Below are 22,640 nucleotides of genomic sequence, written 5' to 3'. Positions count from 1 at the left end.
TACACTATATTTATACTCTCTATTGACACTTCAATATACACTTTATTAACACGCTAATGCACACTCTATTGACACTCTAATGTGCACTCTATTGACACTCTAATGTGCACTCTATTAACACTCTATTAACACTCTAATGCACACTCTATTGACACTCTAATGTGCACTCTATGAACACTCTGATGTGCACTCTATTAACACTCTAATGCACACTCTAATGCACACTCTATTGACACTCTAATGTGCACTCTATTAACACTCTAATGCACACTCTAATGCACACTCTATTGACACTCTAATGTGCACTCTATGAACACTCTGATGTGCACTCTATTAACACTCTAATGCACACTCTATTGACACTCTAATGTGCACTCTAATGTGCACTCTATGAACACTCTAATGTGCACTCTATTTAAACTCTGTTCACCCACTCCAGTACAGACACATGCAGTGCCCGGTGTGTCCTAGCAGATGTCTAGTTAGATCATGATAAAGCCTTAAGGACTTATCATGGGGACAAAAGCCCCCTTAAGGACAAAAGCCCCAAAAACAGGCACAACAGCTGAGCCGAAAGCCCCAAAGGGAAGACAAGACGCAGGAAATACAATGTCGAGGTTGAATTACCACAGTTAAAAAACACTCAAGACAGATCATGTAGCTAATCATTTGAGCTAGGTTTTAATTGCAGTCGACGCCCCTGGAACCAGGCCCATTAGCTCCTGGCTGAATCGTTATCATCCTTGAAAACATCGTCAGTGGTCACAAACACATTGTGTAACTGTGTGTTTGGGTGCACTGTGGCTATGGGCAAAACAACACTGGTGCTTTGATCTCGTCTTCAGTGTTGACTGAGGGAAAGAAAGGGAAAGCGTGTGATTTCGTGTATGCTTTGGATTTAATGATTTACTTTGATTCTCTGCACGTATTATAATAATAATAATAATAATAATAATTAATTTTATTTGATGGCGCTCAAGGTCACCTTTCAGGGCAGTGTTTAAAAAACAAAATCAACAATCATAAAAAACACAAGAACAAGATGCATTGAAACAATTTACACAAGTGGGGTGGAATGGGTGGGAGACAATGATTTAGATTGAATATGTCAGTTTAAAAATATGTGTTTTTAGACGGGACTTAAAAGTGGAGAGAGTGTCAGAGTTGCGGATGTCAGGTGGGAGGGTGTTCCAGAGGTGGGGGGCAGATCGGCTGAATGCCCTGGACCCCATGGTGACCAGGCGGGCGGGTGGTACAGTGGGAGGACCGGAGAGTGCGGGTGGGTGTGTTGGTGTGCAGGAGTTCACAGATGTATGGAGGGGCGAGGTTGTGGAGGGCCTTGAAGGTGAGGAGCAGAATCTTGAAGTGGATGCGGGTTTTGACCGGGAGCCAGTGAAGCTGCTGAAGGACAGGGGTGATGTGATTAATGGAGGGGGTTCTGGGGATGATGCGAGCGGCAGAGTTCTGGACCAGTTGAAGCTTACGGATGGACTTGAGGGGGATAGGAGTGAGTTAAGGTAATCGATGCGGGGAAGTGACCAGGGTGTGAACAAGGATGGCTGTGCTATGGGGTGTGAGGGATTGTGAGGTAGCATTGCTTGAGTCTGTGTATGAACTCATACGTTTGCTGTAAACAGCCTGCGACCGAAGAATTAATAAAGACCCATTAAGTACAGAACACAATTAAACTTGACCTAAAGTGGGGGTTGGACTTTCAGCCGAAAGGGTTCGCAGGTTTGATTCCCAAGTGTTCACTATCTACCTGTATGGGTGCTCCTCAGGGCCATAACTCTTACCCTGCCCTTACCCTGAACACCCCTGTCTCTCTCAGCCTGGACGGCAACCTGCAGAAGATGCTGACCATGTGGCAGACCATGCATGTGGACATGAAGAGCCTGTTGTCATGGCAATACCTGACGAGAGACATCAACATCATCAACACCTGGAACATCACCATGGTAATAAAAACGACAACAGAACCATTTGATAGAGACTCACTCAATGAATGCGCTCAAGAGATAATTAATTACATATTCTGGCCGCTTACAATGAATGCCTTGATCAAAAATATAATTATACTGTTGCATGGAAAATGTTTGTAGATGCGCCTCTTCCTAAACTCGTCTCTCCTCATCTCTCCTATCCTTCATCTCCTCCCTCCCTCCCTCCCCCCCCCCCCCCCCCTCCCTCTCCTCTCTCCATCCCCTCCCTCACTCCACCTCTCCCTACCTCTCCCCTCCCTCCCTCCCTCCCCCCCCCCTCCCTCTCCTCTCTCCATCCCCTCCCTCCCTCCCTCCCTCCCTCCACCTCTCCCTCCCCCTCTCCCCCCCCCCCCCCCCCCTCCCTCGGTCCAGTTCAAGACCTTGAAGGTGGAGGAGTACCGCCTGGCCCTGAGGAACCTGGAGCTCCACTACCAGGCCTTCCTGCTGGACAGCCAGGACTCCCAGATGTTCGGGGCGGAGGACCGCATGCAGGTGGAGGGCGGCTACAACAAGGCCAACCAGCGCTACAACTCCCTGGTCACCTCCGTGGAGCAAGGTGTGTTCCGCTTAACCCCGCCCCTCCCACAGCCACCCCCCTCCACCAAACCCCCGCAAAACAAGCACTCCCCAACCCAAGGCTTCGTTTGTTATCTGCCACATTATTATTATTTATTTGTTCGTTATTTAAATGCCGGCTGTTCACGGCTGATTTGCGTTAACTTAATTTGACCTGTTTGCGTCGATCATCCTCATAAGGCCAACCAGCTGGTTTGTTTTTTTGCTGCCACTGTTTGACCGTTTGATTCACGTTGCAGGCTATGTGCCAGCAGTGGGAGGTAAGGTATCACTTTGGCTTGTTTCATGGTTTGATTTGGCTGAGCTGCCGTGTGCATTGTTTGAACTTGCATTTTCGTTTTGTTCGTGACTTCGTCATGATAATCAATAATCATCCCCGTCCTCGTCCTAATAGTAATCCCCGCCTCCGTCCTAATCCTCTGTTGTTGATTCTGCCGTTCTGTCGTTGCATTCCTGTTATCAGAAGCATGGTTTTATGTTCCAAAATCAATGTCAATGATTATGCCAATCAGTGTCAAAACAGTGTTGGATTGATACTTGATGTGCAGCGAGTTCTGCATGCATCAGTGTGTTTCCTACCAACGCCGTGTGTGTGTTAATGTTGAAGTTTGAACGCTTACTGTTTGATTAAACCTCCACTCACTAATCAAGACACCCTGATCACACCTGGGCCTTCAGAAAACATTTATAATCACTTCTGACTCTGATTAATGTCCAATTACACACAATTCCCCTTGAAGGGTTTCATTGTCGACCAGGGAATCAAAGTTATATTTTTCTTAAAATTAATAAAAATAAAAGTAATTACATCTCATCTCATCTTCGTCCGCTTATCCGGGGTCGGGTCGCGGGGGGAGCAGCTCAAGCATATTAAACAATAATGATAGAACGTAAAGCATTTCTTTGGCTTTCGGTTGTCCTACTGGATTGCTTGGATCTTTATATTTAGATCAATATCAACATTTGATGAATTTACAGTTATCTGTAAATATCCCTTCTGCAATGAAACTCTTCATCGCTGACCCTTCCCTGTCCCATTACTACAACAACATCAACAACAACAACAACAAAATCAACCACTACAAACACAGTCAGTCATTCCTAACCACACCTCCACGCACACCCTCACTCTTATCCACACCCACTCCACCGTCGGTCGACAGACACACACTCACACCCTGTGTCCCCCCCCCCCCCCCCCCCCCCCCCCCTCCACCCCCTCCCCCGAGCAGGTGAGCAGGAGGAGTCCTTCTGCAAGGTGTACCTGACCCGCATCAAAGACCTCCGGCTTCGGCTGGAGGGCTGTGAGAACCGCACGGTCACCCGCCTCCGCCAGCCCGTGGACAAGGAGCCCCTGAAGGCCTGCGCCCTCAAGACGGCCGAGCAGATGGTGAGAACCACGTCCCCCCCCCGGGTGATGTCATCACCGGGGGACGGGGGCCGAAGCATTAAATAATGCTTTTCTAGGAGACACTTATACTGTAATGTTGTGTACACACAAGCATGAAACAGATTGATGCCATTGTCAAGGATAACAGTTTAAAAAAGTGAGTGAAGTGCTTTTAAAAAGGCAGGTATGAAGGAAAGCGTGTCTTAAACTCAAGCAAGTTAGTTACTTAAACTCAAGGGAGTTAAGCTACAAAATGTGATCTGTGTGTGTGTGTCCCTCTGTCTGTCTGTCTGTCCGTCGGTGGCTGTGTATGTGTCTGTGTCTGTGTTTGTGGGTGTGGGTGTGGGTGTGTGTGGGGTATGCATGCTCTTACTTACTACTATAAATACAACTTAAAGAACTCTTGGGCTCATGTGTCGTCCACAGAAAGTCCAGTCGGAGCTGGAGGGTCTGAGGAAGGAGCTGAGCGGCGTGACGGAGAAGACGGAGGAGGTGCTGGCGTCCCCCCAGGAGGGCTGCACCGCCCCCTTGCTGCGCTCCGAGCTCGACTTCACCCTCAACAAGATGGAGCACGTCTACAGCCTGTCCTCCGTCTACCTGGACAAGTAAGGGCCTGATCTCCACCTCCTCCGTCACCTCCTCTGTCACCTCCTCCCTCACCTCCTCTCTCACCTCCTCCCTCACCTCCTCCGTCACCTCCTCCCTCACCTCCTCTGTCACCTCCTCTGTCACCTCCTCTGTCACCTCCTCCGTCACCTCCTCCGTCACCTCCTCTGTCACCTCCTCCCTCACCTCCTCCCTCACCTCCTCCCTCACCTCCTCCCTCACCTCCTCCGTCATCTCCTCCCTCACCTCCTCCGTCATCTCCTCCCTCACCTCCTCCGTCATCTCCTCCCTCACCTCCTCCGTCATCTCCTCTGTCACCTCCTCTGTCACCTCCTCTGTCACCTCCTCTGTCACCTCCTCTGTCACCTCCTCTCTCACCTCCTCTCTCACCTCCTCCGTCACCTCCTCCCTCACCTCCTCTCTCACCTCCTCCGTCACCTCCTCCCTCACCTCCTCTGTCACCTCCTCCCTCACCTCCTCTGTCACCTCCTCTCTCACCTCCACCCTCACCTCCTCTCTCACCTCCTCTGTCACCTCCTGCCACCCACCTACTCACTCACTATTATGCACCCACTGACTCTCACCTCAGATGCCTTACACCCAGATACAACTCGAACTATTCCCCAGGAATGACAACGATAAATCAGGGCGAACGGTTGTTGACAAGCGTGTGCATGTGCCCCCCCTCAGGCTGAAGACCATCGACGTGGTGATACGAAACACCAAGGACGCCGAAGACACGCTGAAGACCTACGAGACGCGGCTGCGTGACGTCAACAAGGTTCCCACCGACAAGAAGGAGGTGGAGAACTACCGCAGCCAGCTCAAGGTACGAGGAGGAAGAACCCAGCGGCGGCACAATGGGTTCTTTTGTTTACCTCATTCATCTGGTTTATGGAGGACATTATCAAGTGGATCAAGTTTACACATGTAACAAGGCTTGATGGCCTACTTTGATAGCCTCGTCGTCGCAACCTTTGAAGAGTCTCTGTTAACTCATAGCAATACCTAACCGTAGCAGCATTGTTTCAAAATGTGTTATTCAAATCTTTACGTAAAACCGTACTGGGGCCATCAGTCCCCAGGATGCTACAGGCCACGAAGCTCAGCGCCACTATGCTAGCAGTGACTAGCATCGATATGCTAGTTAGCATCACTATGCTAGTGGCCATTATCCTAGCAGCTGCTCCATATAGGGATGCTAGCCCACACTAATTCTAACACCATGGCGCTTAAAGCCACGATGCTCAGCGCCACTGTGCTAGCAGTGACTATGCTAGCAGTAACTACACTAGCAGTGACTACGCTAGCATGTCTATCCTGGCGGCCACTTTGCTAGCAGCTGCCCCTTGCAGTAGCACCATTACCACCATCATCCTCCACCTCTTCCTCACCCACCACCTCCTCCTCCTCCTCCTCCTTACAGAAAATGCGTGGGGAGGCGGAGGAGGACCAGGGGGTGTTCGACCGCCTGCAGGACGAGCTGAAGAAGGCGGGCGGCATCAACGAGCGCATGACGCGCGTGCACAGCGAGCGCGACGCCGACCTGGAGCACTACCGCCACCTGGTGGGCGGCCTGCTGGAGCGCTGGCAGGCCGTGTTCGTGCAGATGGACCTGAGGCAGCGGGAGCTGGAGCTGCTGGGCCGCCAGATGCGCTCGTACCACGGCAGCTACGAGGAGCTGATGGTGTGGCTCCGCGAGGCCAAGCAGAGGCAGGAGGACATCCAGGCCCTGCCCATCGGAGACGGCAAGGCCCTGGGCCAGCAGCTCAAGCAAGAGAAGGTAGTTTGTTTGGATGTTGTAGCCCAGCGCATTTAAATGTTGCAGCCTAGCTCGTTTTCTACGGTGTAGCCTAGCTTATTTAACTGTAGCTAGCAGCTGCAGTAGGTGGTCCTGTGTGTCTCAACTGGTAGAGCAAGGGGGTAACACTGCCACGGTCAGGGGTTGGATGTCCACTTGGACGGCTAATGGTAAGAATGTAGGCACTCGTTGTACCTTAAGATACTGGATAAACGCTTCCTCCAAATTAACAGATATCCTTTCAAAGCAAATTTGAGAGAAACCTAACTTATATAACCTGTAAAAACATATTTTTGTTGTTGTTTACAGATACTCCAGGAGGAGATTGAAACCAACAAAGACAAAATAGAAGATTGCCAGAAATATGCTAAAGCATACATCGATGCAGTCAAGGTATGGACCAATCATGTTGTTTTTAGCATTCTTATATAACGAAACACCACTCTCCCCATAGTTTCCTGAGTTTATGGGTTAATACTGATGGGTTCACTTCTATAGGACTATGAACTTCAGGTGGTGACCTATAAAGCTATGCAGGATCCCATCGCTTCTCCCCTGAAGAAGACCAAGATGGAGTCTGCCTCTGATGACATCATCCAAGAGGTCAGTCATCGTGGCGACATTCATTTGCGCTTTCGTATATTGTTCACTTCCATGGTTGATACTTCTGTATGTGTTCCTGAAGTGCTTCGAACAAATGCCAAGATTTCGGTTTGAACATCGAGGTCTGAGAGACGTGTGTTTTCCCGCCTTTTGTCCTCCAGTACGTCACCCTGCGGACCCGCTACAGCGAGCTGATGACGCTCAATAGCCAGTACATCCTGTTCATCATCAACACACAGCGCCGCCTAGAGGACGAGGAGGTAACGACACCCCGTCACACTGAACACTGGCGGCTAAATGTTCCAATGTGTTAATCCATTAAAAAGAGAAGAGATAAGAAATAATAATCAAAGTGAAATAAAGTTATATGGAAGTAAGGAATGAATATATAATACAATTCCACGAGACATATCATTTATAATGATTTGCAACACTCCTTGATTGGGGAGCCTTCAGGGTCACCCCGCATCCACTGAGCCCTTCTGCTGTGTGTCCTCCATGACCGTTAGCTGTTTTTTGTTCAACCCTTTTGTCTCCACAGCAGTCCTTTAGAGAGTGACCAAACTATACGGAAGATTGTATAATTGATATGTAATGAATAGCATTGTCTCTAATGAATGGATAGTCCTCATTGTTCATAGTCATCATCTTTTGTGGTCATTGGGATTCATTGCCATTCATTTGAGGCAATAATAATACAAAAATGAAACTTCTATGAAATTTCAGTATTTGGTTACTCTTTAAAGTATAGGTGTCGAGGCTTCTCTTCAAATGTACTTGTACCTTCCTGATGAGCCTTTCAGTTACCCCCCTCTCCTCTACTTTCTAACATGGTATCTTCTTTGCTTCCCTTGCTTGCCAGTGCTTTGTCATGATGAATGTTAGTCATGTTTGGGCGCTAAAGACATGAGTAAACCCCTAAGCGGCAGGTATTAACAAAATAAAAGCCCTCTACCATCTTTCTCTACATCAGACCTGCGGTCCCTGTTCGAAGAGAAGGTTGGGGATTCAAAGGAGCCTATCTGAATAATAAATATATATTTATAAATATATATACAGTATATATTTAGGGTTACTGCAAGAACATGCTCTGTTACAATTGGCTGACATTTTTTTACTTCTTGTCTTCTATCATTAGATAGAAGACCATTCGACCATCCATTTACCCGCTTGCTACTTTATTTGTATAAAGTAGGATAGGTTCCGGTGAATTCTAAATCTTCCCTTTAGGAATTCCATATACTGAAAATACACTGAACCATCCATACTCGCATCTCTTGAAGTTTACCTAATCCACCAAACCATCTGTGACGTCATGTCATGTGTATTATATTATATACCTGCTACAGTACGGTTTATCAAAGAAGGTCTTTATCTGCAGTGGCTTCCCTTGCCATTCCAACTGTCACTGTCACCCCAGCCATAACCTCTTTGCATGCAGCTTATTTCCTGCTTATCTGTTTCCAAATACTTTTCATATCCTCAACCTGATGATATAAAGTTGGATAGATGAAGAGTAACACGTTCATGTCCAAACCATAGGTTCAGAGACAAAGGGAAGTGTGCCTTTTAACAATTAAAATATTCATACTTATATTCAAAGTAGCTTGTTTAAGTATAAACTTTTAAACCGTACAGTTACAACAATTATTTTAATCGTAAGGTTTCAGAGGTTCATTCTTCAATAAAACGTATTATAAGAAAAGAGAGTTCCATATGTCAGATATTTGCACTGTCAAGTGAAGTTATATACATGATAAATAATGGAGATGTCAAGTGATAAAAAATGCTTTTATATCGGAAAATATTTAATATAATATCTCTTGCATGAAGTGATTTGTGGTTCCAGGTATGTGTTGTGTCTTGACGTGAGGATCATCCCGTATGTGTATCAAATGAAGTATAACTTAATATGTATAAACTTTTAGCCGTTTATTGTTTTTTGGCCGTTTCCGTAATTTTCATATATTGGACATTTGTACGTGACGGCTTACTGTGAAGGAACCCTAACCCTAATATCTCTATGTCATTCCTAATATTGCCTTTCCCCAATGTGCCCTCTCTTTGCTTGTACCAATGCAGAAAGCCACTGAGAAGCTGAAGGAGGAGGAGAAGAGGAAGCTGGCCGAGATGGAGGCGGAGCTGGAGAAGCAGAAGCAGCTGGCCGACGCCCACGCCAAAGCCGTGGCCAAAGCCCAGCAAGAGGCCCAAGCCCTGAAACAACAGATGAACGATGAGGTGAACCGCAGGCAAGACGTGGCCGTGGACGCGGAGAAGCAGAAGCAGAACATCCAGGTGGAGCTCCACCAGCTCAAGAGCCTCTCAGAGCAGGAGATCAAGGCCAAGAACCAGCAGGTGGAGGAAGCCCTGCTGAGTCGCACCAAGATCGAAGAGGAGATCCACATCATACGGCTCCAGCTGGAGACCACCATAAGGCAGAAGACCACCGCCGAAGGGGAGCTGGGCCAACTCAAGAACATGGCCAACGAGGCGGAGAAGCTACGCAAAGCCGCGCAGGACGAGGCCGAAAGGCTGAGGAAGCAGGTGGCCGAGGAGACGCAGAAGAAGAAGAACGCAGAGGAGGAGCTCAAGCGCAAATCCGAGGCGGAGAAAGAAGCTTCCAAGCAGAAGCAGAAGGCCATGGACGACCTGCAGAAGTTCAAAATGCAAGCGGAGGAGGCGGAGAGGCGTATGAAACAGGCGGAGGAGGAGAAGAAGAGGCAGGTGATGCTGGTCGAGGAGGTGGCCCAGAAGAGCGCCGCCACGGAGCTGCAGAGCAAGCGCATGGCGTTCGACGAGCAGGCGACCCGACTGGCGGAGTCCCTGAAGAGGGAGCAGGGCACCGTTCTTCAGCTGCAGGGCGAGGCCGAGCTGCTCAAGAAGCAGCAGGAGGAGGCCAACAACGCCCGGGAGAATGCCGAGAAGGAGCTGGAGATGTGGCGGCAGAAGGCCAACGAGGCTCTGCGCCTGAGGCTCCAGGCCGAGGCGGAGGCCCTCAAGAAGAGCCAGGCCCAGGAGGAGGCGGAGCGGCAGAAGGTGGACGCCGAGAAGGACGCCAAGAAGAAGGCCAAGGCCGAGGAGGCGGCGCTCAAGCAGAAGGACAACGCAGAGAAGGAGCTGGAAAAACAGAGGAAGTTGGCGGAACAAACTGCCCAACAAAAACTGTCTGCGGAGCAGGAGTGCATCCGACTCAAGGCTGACTCTGAGCACGCCGAGCAACAGAGGACCCTTCTGGACAACGAGCTTCAGCGTCTCAAGAACGAGGTGAACTCTGCGCAGAACCAGAGGAAACAGCTGGAGGACGAGCTGGCCAAGGTCCGAGGCGAGATGGACGAGCTCCTCACGCTGAAGAACAAGGCGGTGTCCGAGTCGATGTCCAGCACCGAGAAAAGCAAGCAGCTGCTCGAGACGGAGGTGGTGAAGATGAAGCATCTGGCAGAAGAGGCGGCCCGGCTGAGGTCCGTGGCAGAAGAGGCCAAGAAGCAGAGGCAGGTGGCGGAGGAAGAGGCCGCTCGCCAGAGGGCCGAGGCTGAGAAGATACTCAAGGAGAAGCTGGCCGCTATAAACGAGGCGACTCGTCTGAAGACTGAAGCGGAGATCGCCCTGAAGGACAAAGAAGCAGAGAATGAAAGGCTGAAACGCAAAGCAGAGGAGGAGGCCTATCAGAGGAAGTTGCTGGAAGACCAGGCATCTCAACACAAGCAGGACATAGAGGAGAAGATCATACTGCTGAAGACCTCTTCTGATTCTGAACTTGTGAGGCAGAAGCAGATTGTGGAAGAAACCGTTCGCCAGAGAAAGGTGGTCGAAGAGGAGATCCACATCCTTAAGATCAACTTTGAGAAGGCCTCAAAGGGCAAGCTAGACCTGGAGAAGGAGTTAAACAAGCTGAAGACCATTGCGGAGGAGAGCCAAAAGAGCAAGCTCAAAGCCGAGGAAGAGGCGGACAAAATGAAGAAGCTTGCTTCCGAGGAAGAGAAGAAGAGGAAAGAGGCAGAGGAGAAGGTCAAGAGGATCTCCGCCGCAGAGCAAGAGGCAGCTCGACAACGTAAAGTGGCTCAGGACGAAGTCGAACGCCTCAAGGCGAAGGCCGCCGAAGCGAAAAAGCAGAAGGAACAGGCAGACAAAGAGGCTGAGAAACAGATCGTCCTGGCAAAGGAGGCTGCACAGAAATGCACTGCTGCAGAACTGAATGCACAGGATGTTCTAAACCAGAAGAAAGAGGACACTCTGGCACAGGCTAAACTGAAAGAGGAGTACGAAAACGCCAAGAAACTTGCCCTGGCTGCGGAAAAGGCAAAGAAGAAAGCTGAAAAGGAGGCTGCGTTACTTCGGCAGAAAGCCGAAGAGGCCGAAAAGCAGAAGAAGGCTGCAGAGGCTGAGGCTGCCAAACAAGCTGAGGCTCAAAAGGACGCAGAGAGACTTAGGAAGGAGGCAGAACAGGAGGCCGCCAAGCGGGCAGAGGCCGAGGCAGCAGCTCTGGAACAGAAAAAGCAGGCAGACGCTGAGATGGCCAAGCACAAAAAACATGCAGAGAAAACACTCAAGCAGAAGTCCGTCGTTGAGCAGGAGTTGACGAAGGTTAAACTTCGACTAGATGAGACCGATAAGCAGAAGTCTGTGCTGGATGAAGAGCTGCAGCGGCTCAAGGCCGAGGTCAGCGATGCCGTCAAACAAAAAGCCCTGGTGGAAGAGGAGCTCACCAGGGTCAAGAGCCAGATGGAGGAGCTGTTGAAACTCAAGCTGAAGATAGAGGTGGAAAATAAGCGTCTGATGAAGAAGGACAAAGACGGCACGCAGAAATTCCTTGCGGAGGAAGCCGAGAAGATGAAGAGCCTCGCAGAGGAGGCCGCCAGGCTTAGCGTGGAAGCTCAGGAAACGGCGAGGCTGAGGCAGATCGCGGAGGCGGACCTTGCCGAACAGCGGGCCCTTGCGGAGAAGATGCTGAAAGAGAAGATGCAGGCGATCCAAGAGGCTACCAAACTGAAAGCACAGGCAGTGGAGCTCCAGAAACAGAAGAACGAGGCACAGGAAAATGCTCAGAAATTACTGGAGGACAAAAAACTGATGCAGCGGCGCCTGGACGAGGAGACCGAAGGGTTCCAGAAATCCCTCGAGGCGGAGCGTAAGAGGCAGCTCGATGCCTCAGCGGAGGCCGAGAAACTGAAACTGAGGGTAAGGGAGCTCAGCCAAGCCCAGACGAAGGCTGAGGAGGAGGCCAAGAAGTTCAAGATTCAGGCCGAGACAATAAGAGTTCAACTTCAGCAGAAAGAATCGCTCGCTCAGGAAAAGGTTGTGGTGGAGAAGCTGGAAGTGCAGAGACTGCAGAGCACCAAGGAGGCCGATGACTTGCGGAAAGCCATCACCGACCTTGAAAAGGAGAGGGAGCAATTGAAAAGGGAGGCAGAGGAACTTCAAATAAAATCTAAAAAGGTATGGAATATAGGTTTACATGCTGTTCTAGCAAAAACTTGAAAGTATCTTTGGTAGTCACGATTCCCTTTATAAATGTATTTACCATGGAGTTTCACATATTTTAGCACAGAAATATTTGCTTATTCTAAATGCAATTTAATGCAATGTACGCATTGCATGATATGTTGTTTACTTCTGGTATTTCCAATCGCCATATCCTTTAATAAAATCAAATAGATGTTTATTAATATCTCACTGTTGTATTTTGTTCTTATTTTGTTACTCAGATGGCTGATGCCCAGCGGGAGCAAATCAAGCAAGAGACGACGAGTCTCCAGCAGTCGTTCCTAACGGAGAAGGCGCTGCTGCTCAAGAGAGAGAAGGGCATTGAAGAGGAGAAGAATAAGCTTGAGAAGCAGTTTGCTGATGAGGTGGCAAAGGCCAAGGCCCTGAAGGACGAGCAGGAACGTCAGCAGAAGCAAATGGAAGAGGAGAATAAGAAGCTTCAGGCCGCCATGGATGCCGCCTTGAAAAAGCAAAAGAACGCAGAGGGCGAGATGAAAAAGAAACAGAAAGAGATGGAGGAGCTTGAGACGAGGCGTCTTGATCAAGAGAAGACTCTGGCGGAGGAGAACAAGAAGCTCAAGGAGAAACTGCATGAGCTCGAGGTTGCTCCAAAACCAGCACCATCGCAGACCAAGGTGACCACTGGTCAAGCTGGTGTCCCTCAAGAGAAGATTGTTGCTGTAACCGTGGATACCACCAAGAAAGTGTTCAACGGCTCAGACGACTTGGACAGCGCCAAGAAGGATATGGATTCACATTTAGCCTTCGATGGAATCAGGGAGAAGGTTCCAGCCGGAAGACTCCATGACATTGGTGTTCTCACCAAAAAGGAGTTTGACAAACTGAAGAAAGGCAAGGTCACTGCGCAAGAACTGGGGAAAACGGATAAGGTCAGATCATGTCTTAAGGGCCAGAACTGTCTTGGGGCCATATTAACCCCATCCAAACAGAAAATGAGTGTCTATCAGGCCATGAAAGAGAAGAAGATTGAAACCAACATTGCCGAAATGCTCTTGGAAGCTCAGGCGGCTACTGGTTACATAGTGGATCCACTCAAAAACAAAGTTTTGTCTGTGGATGAGGCTGTAAAGGAAGAGCTCATAGGCCCTGAACTCCATAACAAGATGCTCTCGGCAGAGAGAGCAGCCACCGGCTTTAAAGATCCCTTCACCGGGGTCAAGATCTCTGTCTTTGAGGCTATGAAGAAGGGACTCATTGAAAGGGACCAAGCCGTAAAACTAATGGATGCACAGCTAGCCACAGGAGGAATTATTGACCCTGTCCACAGTCATAGAGTTCCTCTTCAATTGGCCTACACCCAGGGTCAGTTTGATGAAGAGATGAATAAGAAACTCACTGAGCCAAGTGAGGACTGCAAGTTATTCATTGATCCTAGCACTCAGGAGCATCTCACTTACACACAGCTCCTGGATAAGTGTTCTAAGGATGCAGAAACAGGCCTGTTGGTCCTTCCAGTAACGGAGAGAGCAGCTCAAAGTGAGTCCACATACACAGACCAAGAGACTCAAGATTTACTCAGCAAGGCAAATGTCACTGTGCCTTTCGGGAGATTCAAAGGTAAAACAGTCACTATTTGGGAAGTCATTAACTCTGAATATTTCACTATAGAACAAAGGAGGGAATTGATTCGTCAGTACAAAACTGGAAAAATCACAGTGGAAAAGATAATTAAAATTGTCATTACTGTCATGGAAGACAAAGAGAAGAAGAATGAAAATGTTTTTGAAGGTCTGAGGAACCAAGTGTCTTCCAGTGAACTTTTGGAAGCCAAGGTCATCACCAAAGACGTGTTCAACAAGTTAAGCAACGGAGAGATAACGGTCAAGGAAATTTCTGAAAGCGATTCAGTCAAGAAGGCACTCAAAGGAACACACAGCATCGCAGGGGTGATGAACGAATCAAACAAGAAGAAAATGCCTTTCTATGAAGCTATGAAGAAGGAGCTTCTGTCACCAGACACCGCAGTGAATCTTCTCGAAGCCCAAGCAGCGACTGGATTCATAATTGACCCGGTCAAAAATGAGAAAGTCACCGTAGATGAAGCCGTTAAGTCAGGGCTTGTCGGTCCTGAGCTTCATGAAAAACTTCTGTCTGCTGAAAGAGCAGTCAATGGCTACAAAGACCCATATACGGGGAAGACTGTATCTTTGTTCGAAGCCATGACCAAGGGCCTTATAAAGAAAGACCACGGCATTCGTCTGCTTGAAGCACAGATCTCCACCGGAGGAGTGATTGACCCTGTTAAAAGCTATCGTATTCCTCACGAGGTTGCCTGCAAACGGGGATACTTCAACGACGAAATGAGCAACAACCTGAACAAAAACACGGATGAAACCAAAGTGTTCTACGATCCCAACTCACAGGAAGAGGCATCCTACGCTCAGTTGCTGAAGAAATGCATCACGGACAAAGAGACTGGGCTTCCTTTACTTCCACTGTCCTCTACTTCCAAAAAAGCAATCAAGTCGAAAGAGATGACTGAAGTTAAAACTCAGGAGGCTTTGGACCATACCACCATGGAACTAGATTATGGACCCTTCAAGGGAAGAAAAGTCACAATTTGGGAGATCATCAACTCTGAGTACATCACCGAGGTGCAAAGAATAGAGCTGATTCGACAGTACAGAACGGGATACGTGACCATTGAACGGCTGATTACCCTTGTTGTTACTATGGTTGAGGAACGAGAGGAGGTAGCAAAAGAAAAGACCTGCTTTAAGGGACTTCGCTCATCTGTCACTGCAAGCTCACTATTTGATGCCAACATCATTGATAAGGCTACATTTGATCAGCTCCAAGAGGGCAAGAAGCAACCTAAAGAAGTGAGTGACACTGACAAGGTCAAGAAGTACTTGCAGGGAACAGACAGCATCGCTGGTGTCCTTATGGAGAAATCAAAAGAAAAACTAAGCATTTACCAAGCAATGAAAAACAATACTTTACAACACAGCACTGGGCTTTCACTGCTGGAGGCCCAAGCTGCCACAGGTTTCATGATTGATGCTATCAAAAATCTGAAGTTTACTGTTGACGACGCTGTAAAGGAAGGAGTTGTTGGCCCCGAGCTTCATGAAAGGCTTCTCTCAGCCGAAAAAGCTGTGACCGGATACAAAGACCCATACACCGGCAACAAGATCTCTCTGTTCCAAGCCATGAAGAAGGAACTAGTCCTACGAGAGCATGCCATTCCCCTTCTGGAAGCTCAGTTGACCACGGGTGGTATCATTGATCCAGTCAGCAGCCATCGTGTACCCACTGACGTGGCAATTCAGCGTGGTTGTCTCAACAAACAGATGGCAAAATCCTTTAGTGAGCCTTCAGGTGACGTCAAAGGCTTCATTGATCCCAACACCAACGAGAGTGTTACCTACAAGCAGCTGCTAGATAAATCTACACGAGATCCTGATTCTGGCCTGTGCTACCTGCGTCTGACAAAGGCTGAAGTTCCTGCACCAACTGAATCGTCTTATCAGTACACGGAGGAGCAAGCCCAGGCTGAGCTAGCAAACACAGAAATTGATATTCCTCAGGAGGGTGGGGCCGGAAAATCGATGACGTTGTGGGATGTCATGGGCTCTAATATGCTTCCCGAAGAGGAAAGGCGCCGTCTTTTGGAACAATATCGCTCAGGGAAAATTTCAAAGGACAGGATGCTTATCATCATCATCGAAATCATCGAACAAAGGGAAGTTCTGAGGACGGAGCAAAGCATGTCATGCGATGTTATAAGGAGAAGAGTAACTATCGAAGAACTGTACAATGCTAGAATTATTGACCTGCAAACCTACAACCTGCTGAAGCAAGAGAAGCTGACACCACGTGAAGTCATGGAGACGCCCTCAGTGAAAAAGTATCTTTTCGGTACTGGCTGCATTGCTGGAATCATGTCAGACAACCCTCCTAAAATTAGCATTTACCAGGCAATGAAGAGAGGACTCATAAGCCCTGAGATTGCCCTCAACCTCCTCGAAGCCCAAGCAGCGACAGGATTCATGGTTGATCCAGTGAAAGATGAACTCCTCACGGTCGATGAGGCGGTTCGCAAAGGACTTGTTGGTCCTGAAATCCACGACAAACTTCTCTCTGCAGAGAGGGCAGTGACGGGTTACAAGGATCCATACAGCGGGAAAGTTATTTCTCTTTTCCAGGCCGTGAAAAAGGATCTTGTGCCTGAAGAGTATGCCCTCAGGCTTTTGGAGGCACAGATTGCGACCGGTGGGTTGCTGGATCCCGAATATTACTTCCATCTCCCTATAGATGTTGCCATGCAACGTGGATACATCAACAAGGAGACGCACGACAAGATAACAGACCCTAGCGGCGACGTACGTGGTTACACTGATCCCACCACCGATGAGAAACAGTCCTATGGCCAGCTGTTGAAAAGATGCAAACCCGATAAAGAGAGTGGCTTGCGTTTGCTGTCCCTGGCAGACAGGAACCTTCTCTTCAAAGGTCTCAGAAAGCAGATCACCATCGACGAGCTCCTTCGCTCTCAGATTATCGACCAAAAGATGTACGACGACCTCATGGAGGGTTTGATCTCGGTGGAAGAGGTCAGCCGAGCCCTGAAGAAGTTCCTGGAGGGAACCAGTTGCATCGCTGGGGTCTATGTGGAATCTAGTAAGGATCGCCTGTCAATCTACCAAGCGATGAAGAAGAACATGATCAGACCAGGAACCGCCTTTGAGCTTCTAGAAGCTCAAGCCGCCACGGGATACGTCATCGATCCAATTAAGAATCTGAAGCTCAACGTACAAGATGCAGTCAAAATGGGAGTGGTAGGCCAAGAGTTTAAGGACAAACTACTATCTGCTGAGCGTGCAGTAACAGGCTACAAGGACCCCTACTCCGGCAAGGTCATCTCACTATTCCAGGCCATGAAGAAGGGACTCATCCTAAAGGATCATGGAATTCGCCTGTTGGAGGCTCAGATTGCCACCGGGGGAATCATCGACCCAGAGCAGAGCCATCGCCTGCCTGTTGAAGCGGCGTATGAACGCGGCCTCTTCGACCAAGAGATGAACGAAATTCTCACCGACCCGTCGGATGACACCAAAGGTTTCTTTGACCCCAACACAGAGGAGAATCTCACCTACCTGCAGCTCATGGAGAGATGCATGATTGACCCAGAGACCGGCCTAGCCCTCCTGCTGATGAAAGAAAAGAAGCGCGAGAGGAAGACGTCCTCCAAGTCATCCGTGCGCAAACGCAGGGTGGTCATCGTTGATCCCGAGACGGGCAAGGAGATGACGGTGTACGAGGCGTATCAGAAGGGACTAATCGACCAGCAGACCTACCAGGAGCTGGCAGAGCAGGAGTGTGAATGGGAGGAAATTACAAACACCCAGTCAGATGGAGTGGTCAAGTCGGTCATCATTGACAGACGGTCAGGGCGACAGTATGATATCGACGACGCCATACTGAAGGGTCTCATCGACAAGTCGGCTCTGGATCAGTACCGGGCCGGAAGCCTGTCCATCACAGAGTTTGCCGACATGCTCTCTGGAAACATGAGTGGTGCCAGGTCTCGCTCTTCGTCATTTGGCTCCACTTCGTCTTACTCCAATAGTCCAGTGCCCGTGATAAAAACCCCAGCCGTTACCTGGAATGACCCGACAGAGGAGACCGGCCCAGTCGCTGGTATCCTGGACACAGACACACTGGAGAAGGTGTCCATCACAGAGGCCATTCACAGGAACCTTGTGGACAATATCACAGGTCAACGGTTGCTGGAAGCCCAGGCCTGCACAGGAGGCATCATTGACCCCAACACCGGTGAGAAGTACGCCGTTACAGACGCGATGAACAAGGGCCTTGTTGATAAGATCATGGTGGACCGCATCGTTCTGGCTCAGAAGGCTTACAGTGGCTTTGAGGATCCCAGGACCAAAACCAGGATGTCGGCAGCCCAAGCGCTGAAGAAAGGCTGGCTGTACTACGAGGCCGGTCAACGATTCCTCGAAGTTCAATATCTAACTGGTGGATTGATTGAGCCAGAAATAACCGGCAGAGTCTCCATAGATGATGCCCTGAAGAAGGGTACCTTGGACACACGCAGTGCAACGAAACTCAGAGATGTGAGCGCGTACTCCAAGTATCTCACATGCCCCAAAACCAAGCTGAAGATCTCTTACAAGGATGCATTGGATCGAAGCATGGTAGAAGAAGGCTCTGGTTTACGACTACTGGAAGCATCTTCTCAGTCAAGCAAAGGCCTTTACAGTCCCTACAGTGTTAGCGGGTCTGGGTCAGCCTCAGGTTCACGGACCGGTTCAAGGACAGGCTCCAGGTCTGGCTCGAGGAGAGGCAGTTTTGATGCAACAGGGTCCAGTTTCAGCACCACCTTTTCCTCGTCCTCCGCCTCCTACAGCTCTCCGAGCTATAGTCGCCGATACTGATATCTGGCACAGAATGGAAATGTTCTCAGTTGAGAATATGTTAGCCACATTACAACCCCAGTGCTTATCTTAATCCTCACTTTACATACAATGACAATGGCTTCACTCTGCTCTGTGTTTGGCTGGAATGGGATAGGAGCTATTGTAGTTATTTGAGGAATAGTCTTCTTTTTTTTTTCTTTTTTTTTCTTTTTTTTTTGAGGAATAGTCTTTCAAGAACTGACAAGTTTTTAAAACTCTGACTTACATTCAAAGAAGATCTAGTGATATTTGTTCCCTGATTTACGAGCACTTATCACAAAGCTTCCATTTATTTTTTAAAGTTTGCTTTTACATTTTTTGTGTTTTCGGAAAATTCCAAGCATACGAGGGCTCTCTTCAGCCATATTATATAACCAAAAACCTCCATAATCCATTTATTGCTTTGAAATGCTGATCATGGAATTCTGCGTGAGAAATCAGTTTGAGCAGAGCTATGTACATGTGTATTTATAATGAGTATTAATCATGAAAGAAAGAAAGATGGGAGGCCAATCTGCAGAGCAGAGAAAGTCTGAAATTCTACGTCCTAGCCCAACCAACTTGAACAAAATGTTGAGGTTGTTCCATTGCTCATCAAGAACAAGTTGGAACCAAAAAAGACAACGGACAACATAAACAACAATTAACCGCTGGATTACAAGGAAACCACTCTCATCACAACCATGAAGAAAATCACCTGGTCGCCAAAAACTGTTTATCACTCATCAAGATTGCCACAGACATGCCACATCCCTGACTTCACACGACACCCTGAATATGTAAGTAGCAGAGGAATAACCAAAGATTTTTTTTCATGATACTGTTCTTTTCTGCCTTTTGAGTGTTTGGTGTGATTCATTACTGTTCTGTCTACTCCCATCCTCTGGTTGTTCAGATGCTTCCTCCAGAGTTCTTCTCCGCTGTCTTCCACTAAACCCTGTTTGCCGAGGCCTTGTTTCGGACCGAAGCCCAGACTGAATCCCCACACTACACAGGGACATCTTCACCGCAAAGCGTCCTTTGTTTTCACTTTTAACGAGATCCTTACCGAGTTTTGTCGTTAATTTTCAATGTTACATCTAATCCTGTGTTTTTATCTGAATGCATTAAAATACAAAAATGAACTGCTTCCGGTAGGCTGTAGCCATGCTAAGTGCCTCATAAACTAGAGTCTTTACTAACACGGTGAAAGTCAGAAGAGATGGCGGAGGTGTAAACCGCTCGTTGCATGACTGAAAGATGAGCACGCCACCAATGGTTAAGTGTAATCGGCTACGCTTCCCTGCAGCCATGGCTGTTCATATCTAAACACAATAGCAACTAGATTCACTGTCAAAATAATAATATCGAGATTTGCACAGGGCTTCACATGGTTTGAATGTGTATATTATATGTAATGTGTTTTAATCCGTATCACAGTTTTGCTTCGGTGTTTGTGTTTTTTTTTTTGTGTTTCCTCTTCGAGAAAAATATCTTGATTGTTTTATGGTTTGACTTCCTGTTTATTGCTGTAAAGAAGACAGAATGCTGGAATGGGGTCGGTTTGCGTAATTTGGGGAAAAATTGCAAAGCTTCGTCACCCTGGCAACCGATTCCGTATCTGTTTTTACCAGCTTATGTGTCTTTTTTTTATGTCAGATTTTCCTGCATACAGCATCACATTCTATGAATATACAGCAGTTGCTTGACATATTATATTTTTTTGCCTTTGCATGTTTTATTAACTGAAAAATCTGAAACGAGACTATTTTATCCGGATTTTTTTCTTTTACGTTATAAAAAAGGTTTGAAGGATGTATTTTAATAAAATTGGTTATCAGGCCTTGTTTAAAATGGAGTATTTATAGTTCAACAGCGAAAAATTATTTTACCGCCATAAGAAATGTAAATAAACACTGAAAGTGATATATCCAGTTACAGGATGTTTGTCTTAATTGTATCCTTTATTATCCTTAGACAACTAGACAAACAGCATGGGTCTATGGAGGAGAAATTGTGCTACAGAAAGAAATAATGAATATTTAATAATGTGTCCCTTTTAAAGACACAGAGTATTCCATCAGTTGAGGGAGCATTTTTAAAAACTTAATTGACAATGAAAAAAGTAAATTTATAGTAGGTTTTTTCAAAAACATGAATTCTTATATCTTATCTGTAGCCTATTATTTGAGTCTGCTGTTTTGTGACAAATTTCTGGGGAGTCACGGGAGATTTTTGTGTCTCCCTTCCGAACATACAAAGTGCTAATCTGTCATTTTTTATTTGGAGATAGTTTCAATGCCAATAAAGCTACTTGAATTGAACTGATTGAAAAAGATAGAGGTTGGAGGAGCAGTTATAGCTATAGCTATATTAAAGTTACAGCAGCTATACAATAAACTATATCTAATATCATACATTATCTTTAGACATTTTAAACCATAGACTCTTTCTTAGTACATTCTTCATGCTGCCAGTGCCTTCCACATGCTTGTAGAAGTGTGTGTGTAGGTGTGTGTGTCAGTGTGTTTGTGTTACAACAATGTTTGTAAGTGGTAGGTAGGGAGGGGTAGGACGGGCGTGGAAGGGAGAGATTATTGAGAAATGTATTGTTTTCATAAATTTAGGGTATTTGAACTCTGACCTCCTTTAGTTTGTTGATATGCTCTGTTGTGATCAAGTGAGCGTTGAAGGGAGGAAGGGAGAGGGAGTTATATCTGCCTATATAGTAATATATTACTGCATGTATACATTTAATATACATTATACTACGAATTGTGTAATCAGTATTATCATTAAATCACTAAAACTTCATACAATAAAATAAACTGTACAAAAAATCATCCAGAGGTACCTAGGGACATGTTAACAAACTATATGATTTAATTATTTTATGAATTTCCTATATTTGCCTGCATAGCAATGCATGCATATTTGTCCCCGGTCAGAATGACCAGTGGCGACTGGTCATTAGGGGCAAGTCGCTACTCTCACAAGAAAAAAATAAAAGAAAATGAAAATGAAAAAATATATATGTATAAAAAATAGAATATATATATTTTTATATAGATATATATATCTATATAAAAAGAATAATCTCCCCAGAAAGTACTATAAAATAACAAGTTCAGCGCTTTTATTTAATTTTGAGTCGACCCTGGCTTGCTTCTTCCGGCTGAGTTTGTCTGGAGGTGCAAGAGGGGCTCTAGCCCCACCAGCCCAATGCAATGTGTATTGGACTGGAAACATTGAAATGCTCAGAGTGTTTGTCTGTTGAAGTGAACGGAGATAATCTTTCTTCCTGGTAGGTTTAGCCGCTAGCCCAATATGTCCATGGTGTGGACTTGGGACCGTTAAATATCCCAGGATGCATTTCGCATTTCGCATCCCTGTTTTAAAATATCAGTGTGTAAGCTATAAAATAGGCTATACTGTATAGGAACATTTTAAAAGTGTAATAAAGATGGAGGCCTATTCAGCATATTTGCATACTATTATTTTATAATGAAAGAGGGGTTTTGTTTTGCATAATTTGTTTATTGTATAAGTCGCTGATGGAGGAAACCCATCGCAACGGAAATCCCGGTCGGATCCATCTGATTGGTGTGTGTGTGTGTGTGTGTGTGTGTGTGTGTGTGTGTGTGTGTGTGTGTGTGTGTGTGTGTGTGTGTGTGTGCGTGTGTGTGTGTTTCTATTCTATTCTGTACAGTGTTACCCTTAACATTTCATTTGATAAAAACGACAGTGTTACCCCTTATATTTTATTTGACAAAGACAAC

At 47.0% G+C, this 22,640-nt stretch overlaps 1 protein-coding gene across 15 annotated transcripts in view; it reads left to right on the top strand.

The window, feature by feature from the left end:
• The window catches only part of pleca (plectin a), a 90,465-nt gene extending 70,837 nt beyond the window's left edge, over nucleotides 1-19,628 (top strand). For 11 of the 15 annotated variants that reach the window (XM_056582339.1, XM_056582337.1, XM_056582341.1 and 8 more), the window contains 12 exons: nucleotides 1,832-1,958; nucleotides 2,355-2,538; nucleotides 2,798-2,818; nucleotides 3,791-3,948; nucleotides 4,375-4,553; nucleotides 5,245-5,383; nucleotides 5,981-6,337; nucleotides 6,665-6,748; nucleotides 6,854-6,958; nucleotides 7,120-7,218; nucleotides 9,041-12,391; nucleotides 12,661-19,628. In XM_056582339.1, coding sequence (XP_056438314.1) covers nucleotides 1,832-1,958; nucleotides 2,355-2,538; nucleotides 2,798-2,818; nucleotides 3,791-3,948; nucleotides 4,375-4,553; nucleotides 5,245-5,383; nucleotides 5,981-6,337; nucleotides 6,665-6,748; nucleotides 6,854-6,958; nucleotides 7,120-7,218; nucleotides 9,041-12,391; nucleotides 12,661-18,861 — 11,005 coding nt within the window. In that variant the 3' untranslated portion in view covers nucleotides 18,862-19,628. The remainder of the gene's footprint in view (nucleotides 1-1,831; nucleotides 1,959-2,354; nucleotides 2,539-2,797; nucleotides 2,819-3,790; nucleotides 3,949-4,374; nucleotides 4,554-5,244; nucleotides 5,384-5,980; nucleotides 6,338-6,664; nucleotides 6,749-6,853; nucleotides 6,959-7,119; nucleotides 7,219-9,040; nucleotides 12,392-12,660) is intronic. The other 4 variants (XM_056582343.1, XM_056582331.1, XM_056582330.1 and 1 more) reach the window with 1 other exon arrangement.
• The last annotated feature ends 3,012 nt before the right edge of the window (nucleotides 19,629-22,640 follow it).

This window comes from Gadus chalcogrammus, chromosome 22, assembly GCF_026213295.1.
Source record: "Gadus chalcogrammus isolate NIFS_2021 chromosome 22, NIFS_Gcha_1.0, whole genome shotgun sequence".
NCBI classification, from domain to species: Eukaryota; Metazoa; Chordata; class Actinopteri; order Gadiformes; family Gadidae; genus Gadus; species Gadus chalcogrammus.
The sequence above is the reverse complement of the archived record's forward strand: the minus strand, read 5'-3'. Positions and strand labels throughout refer to the sequence as shown.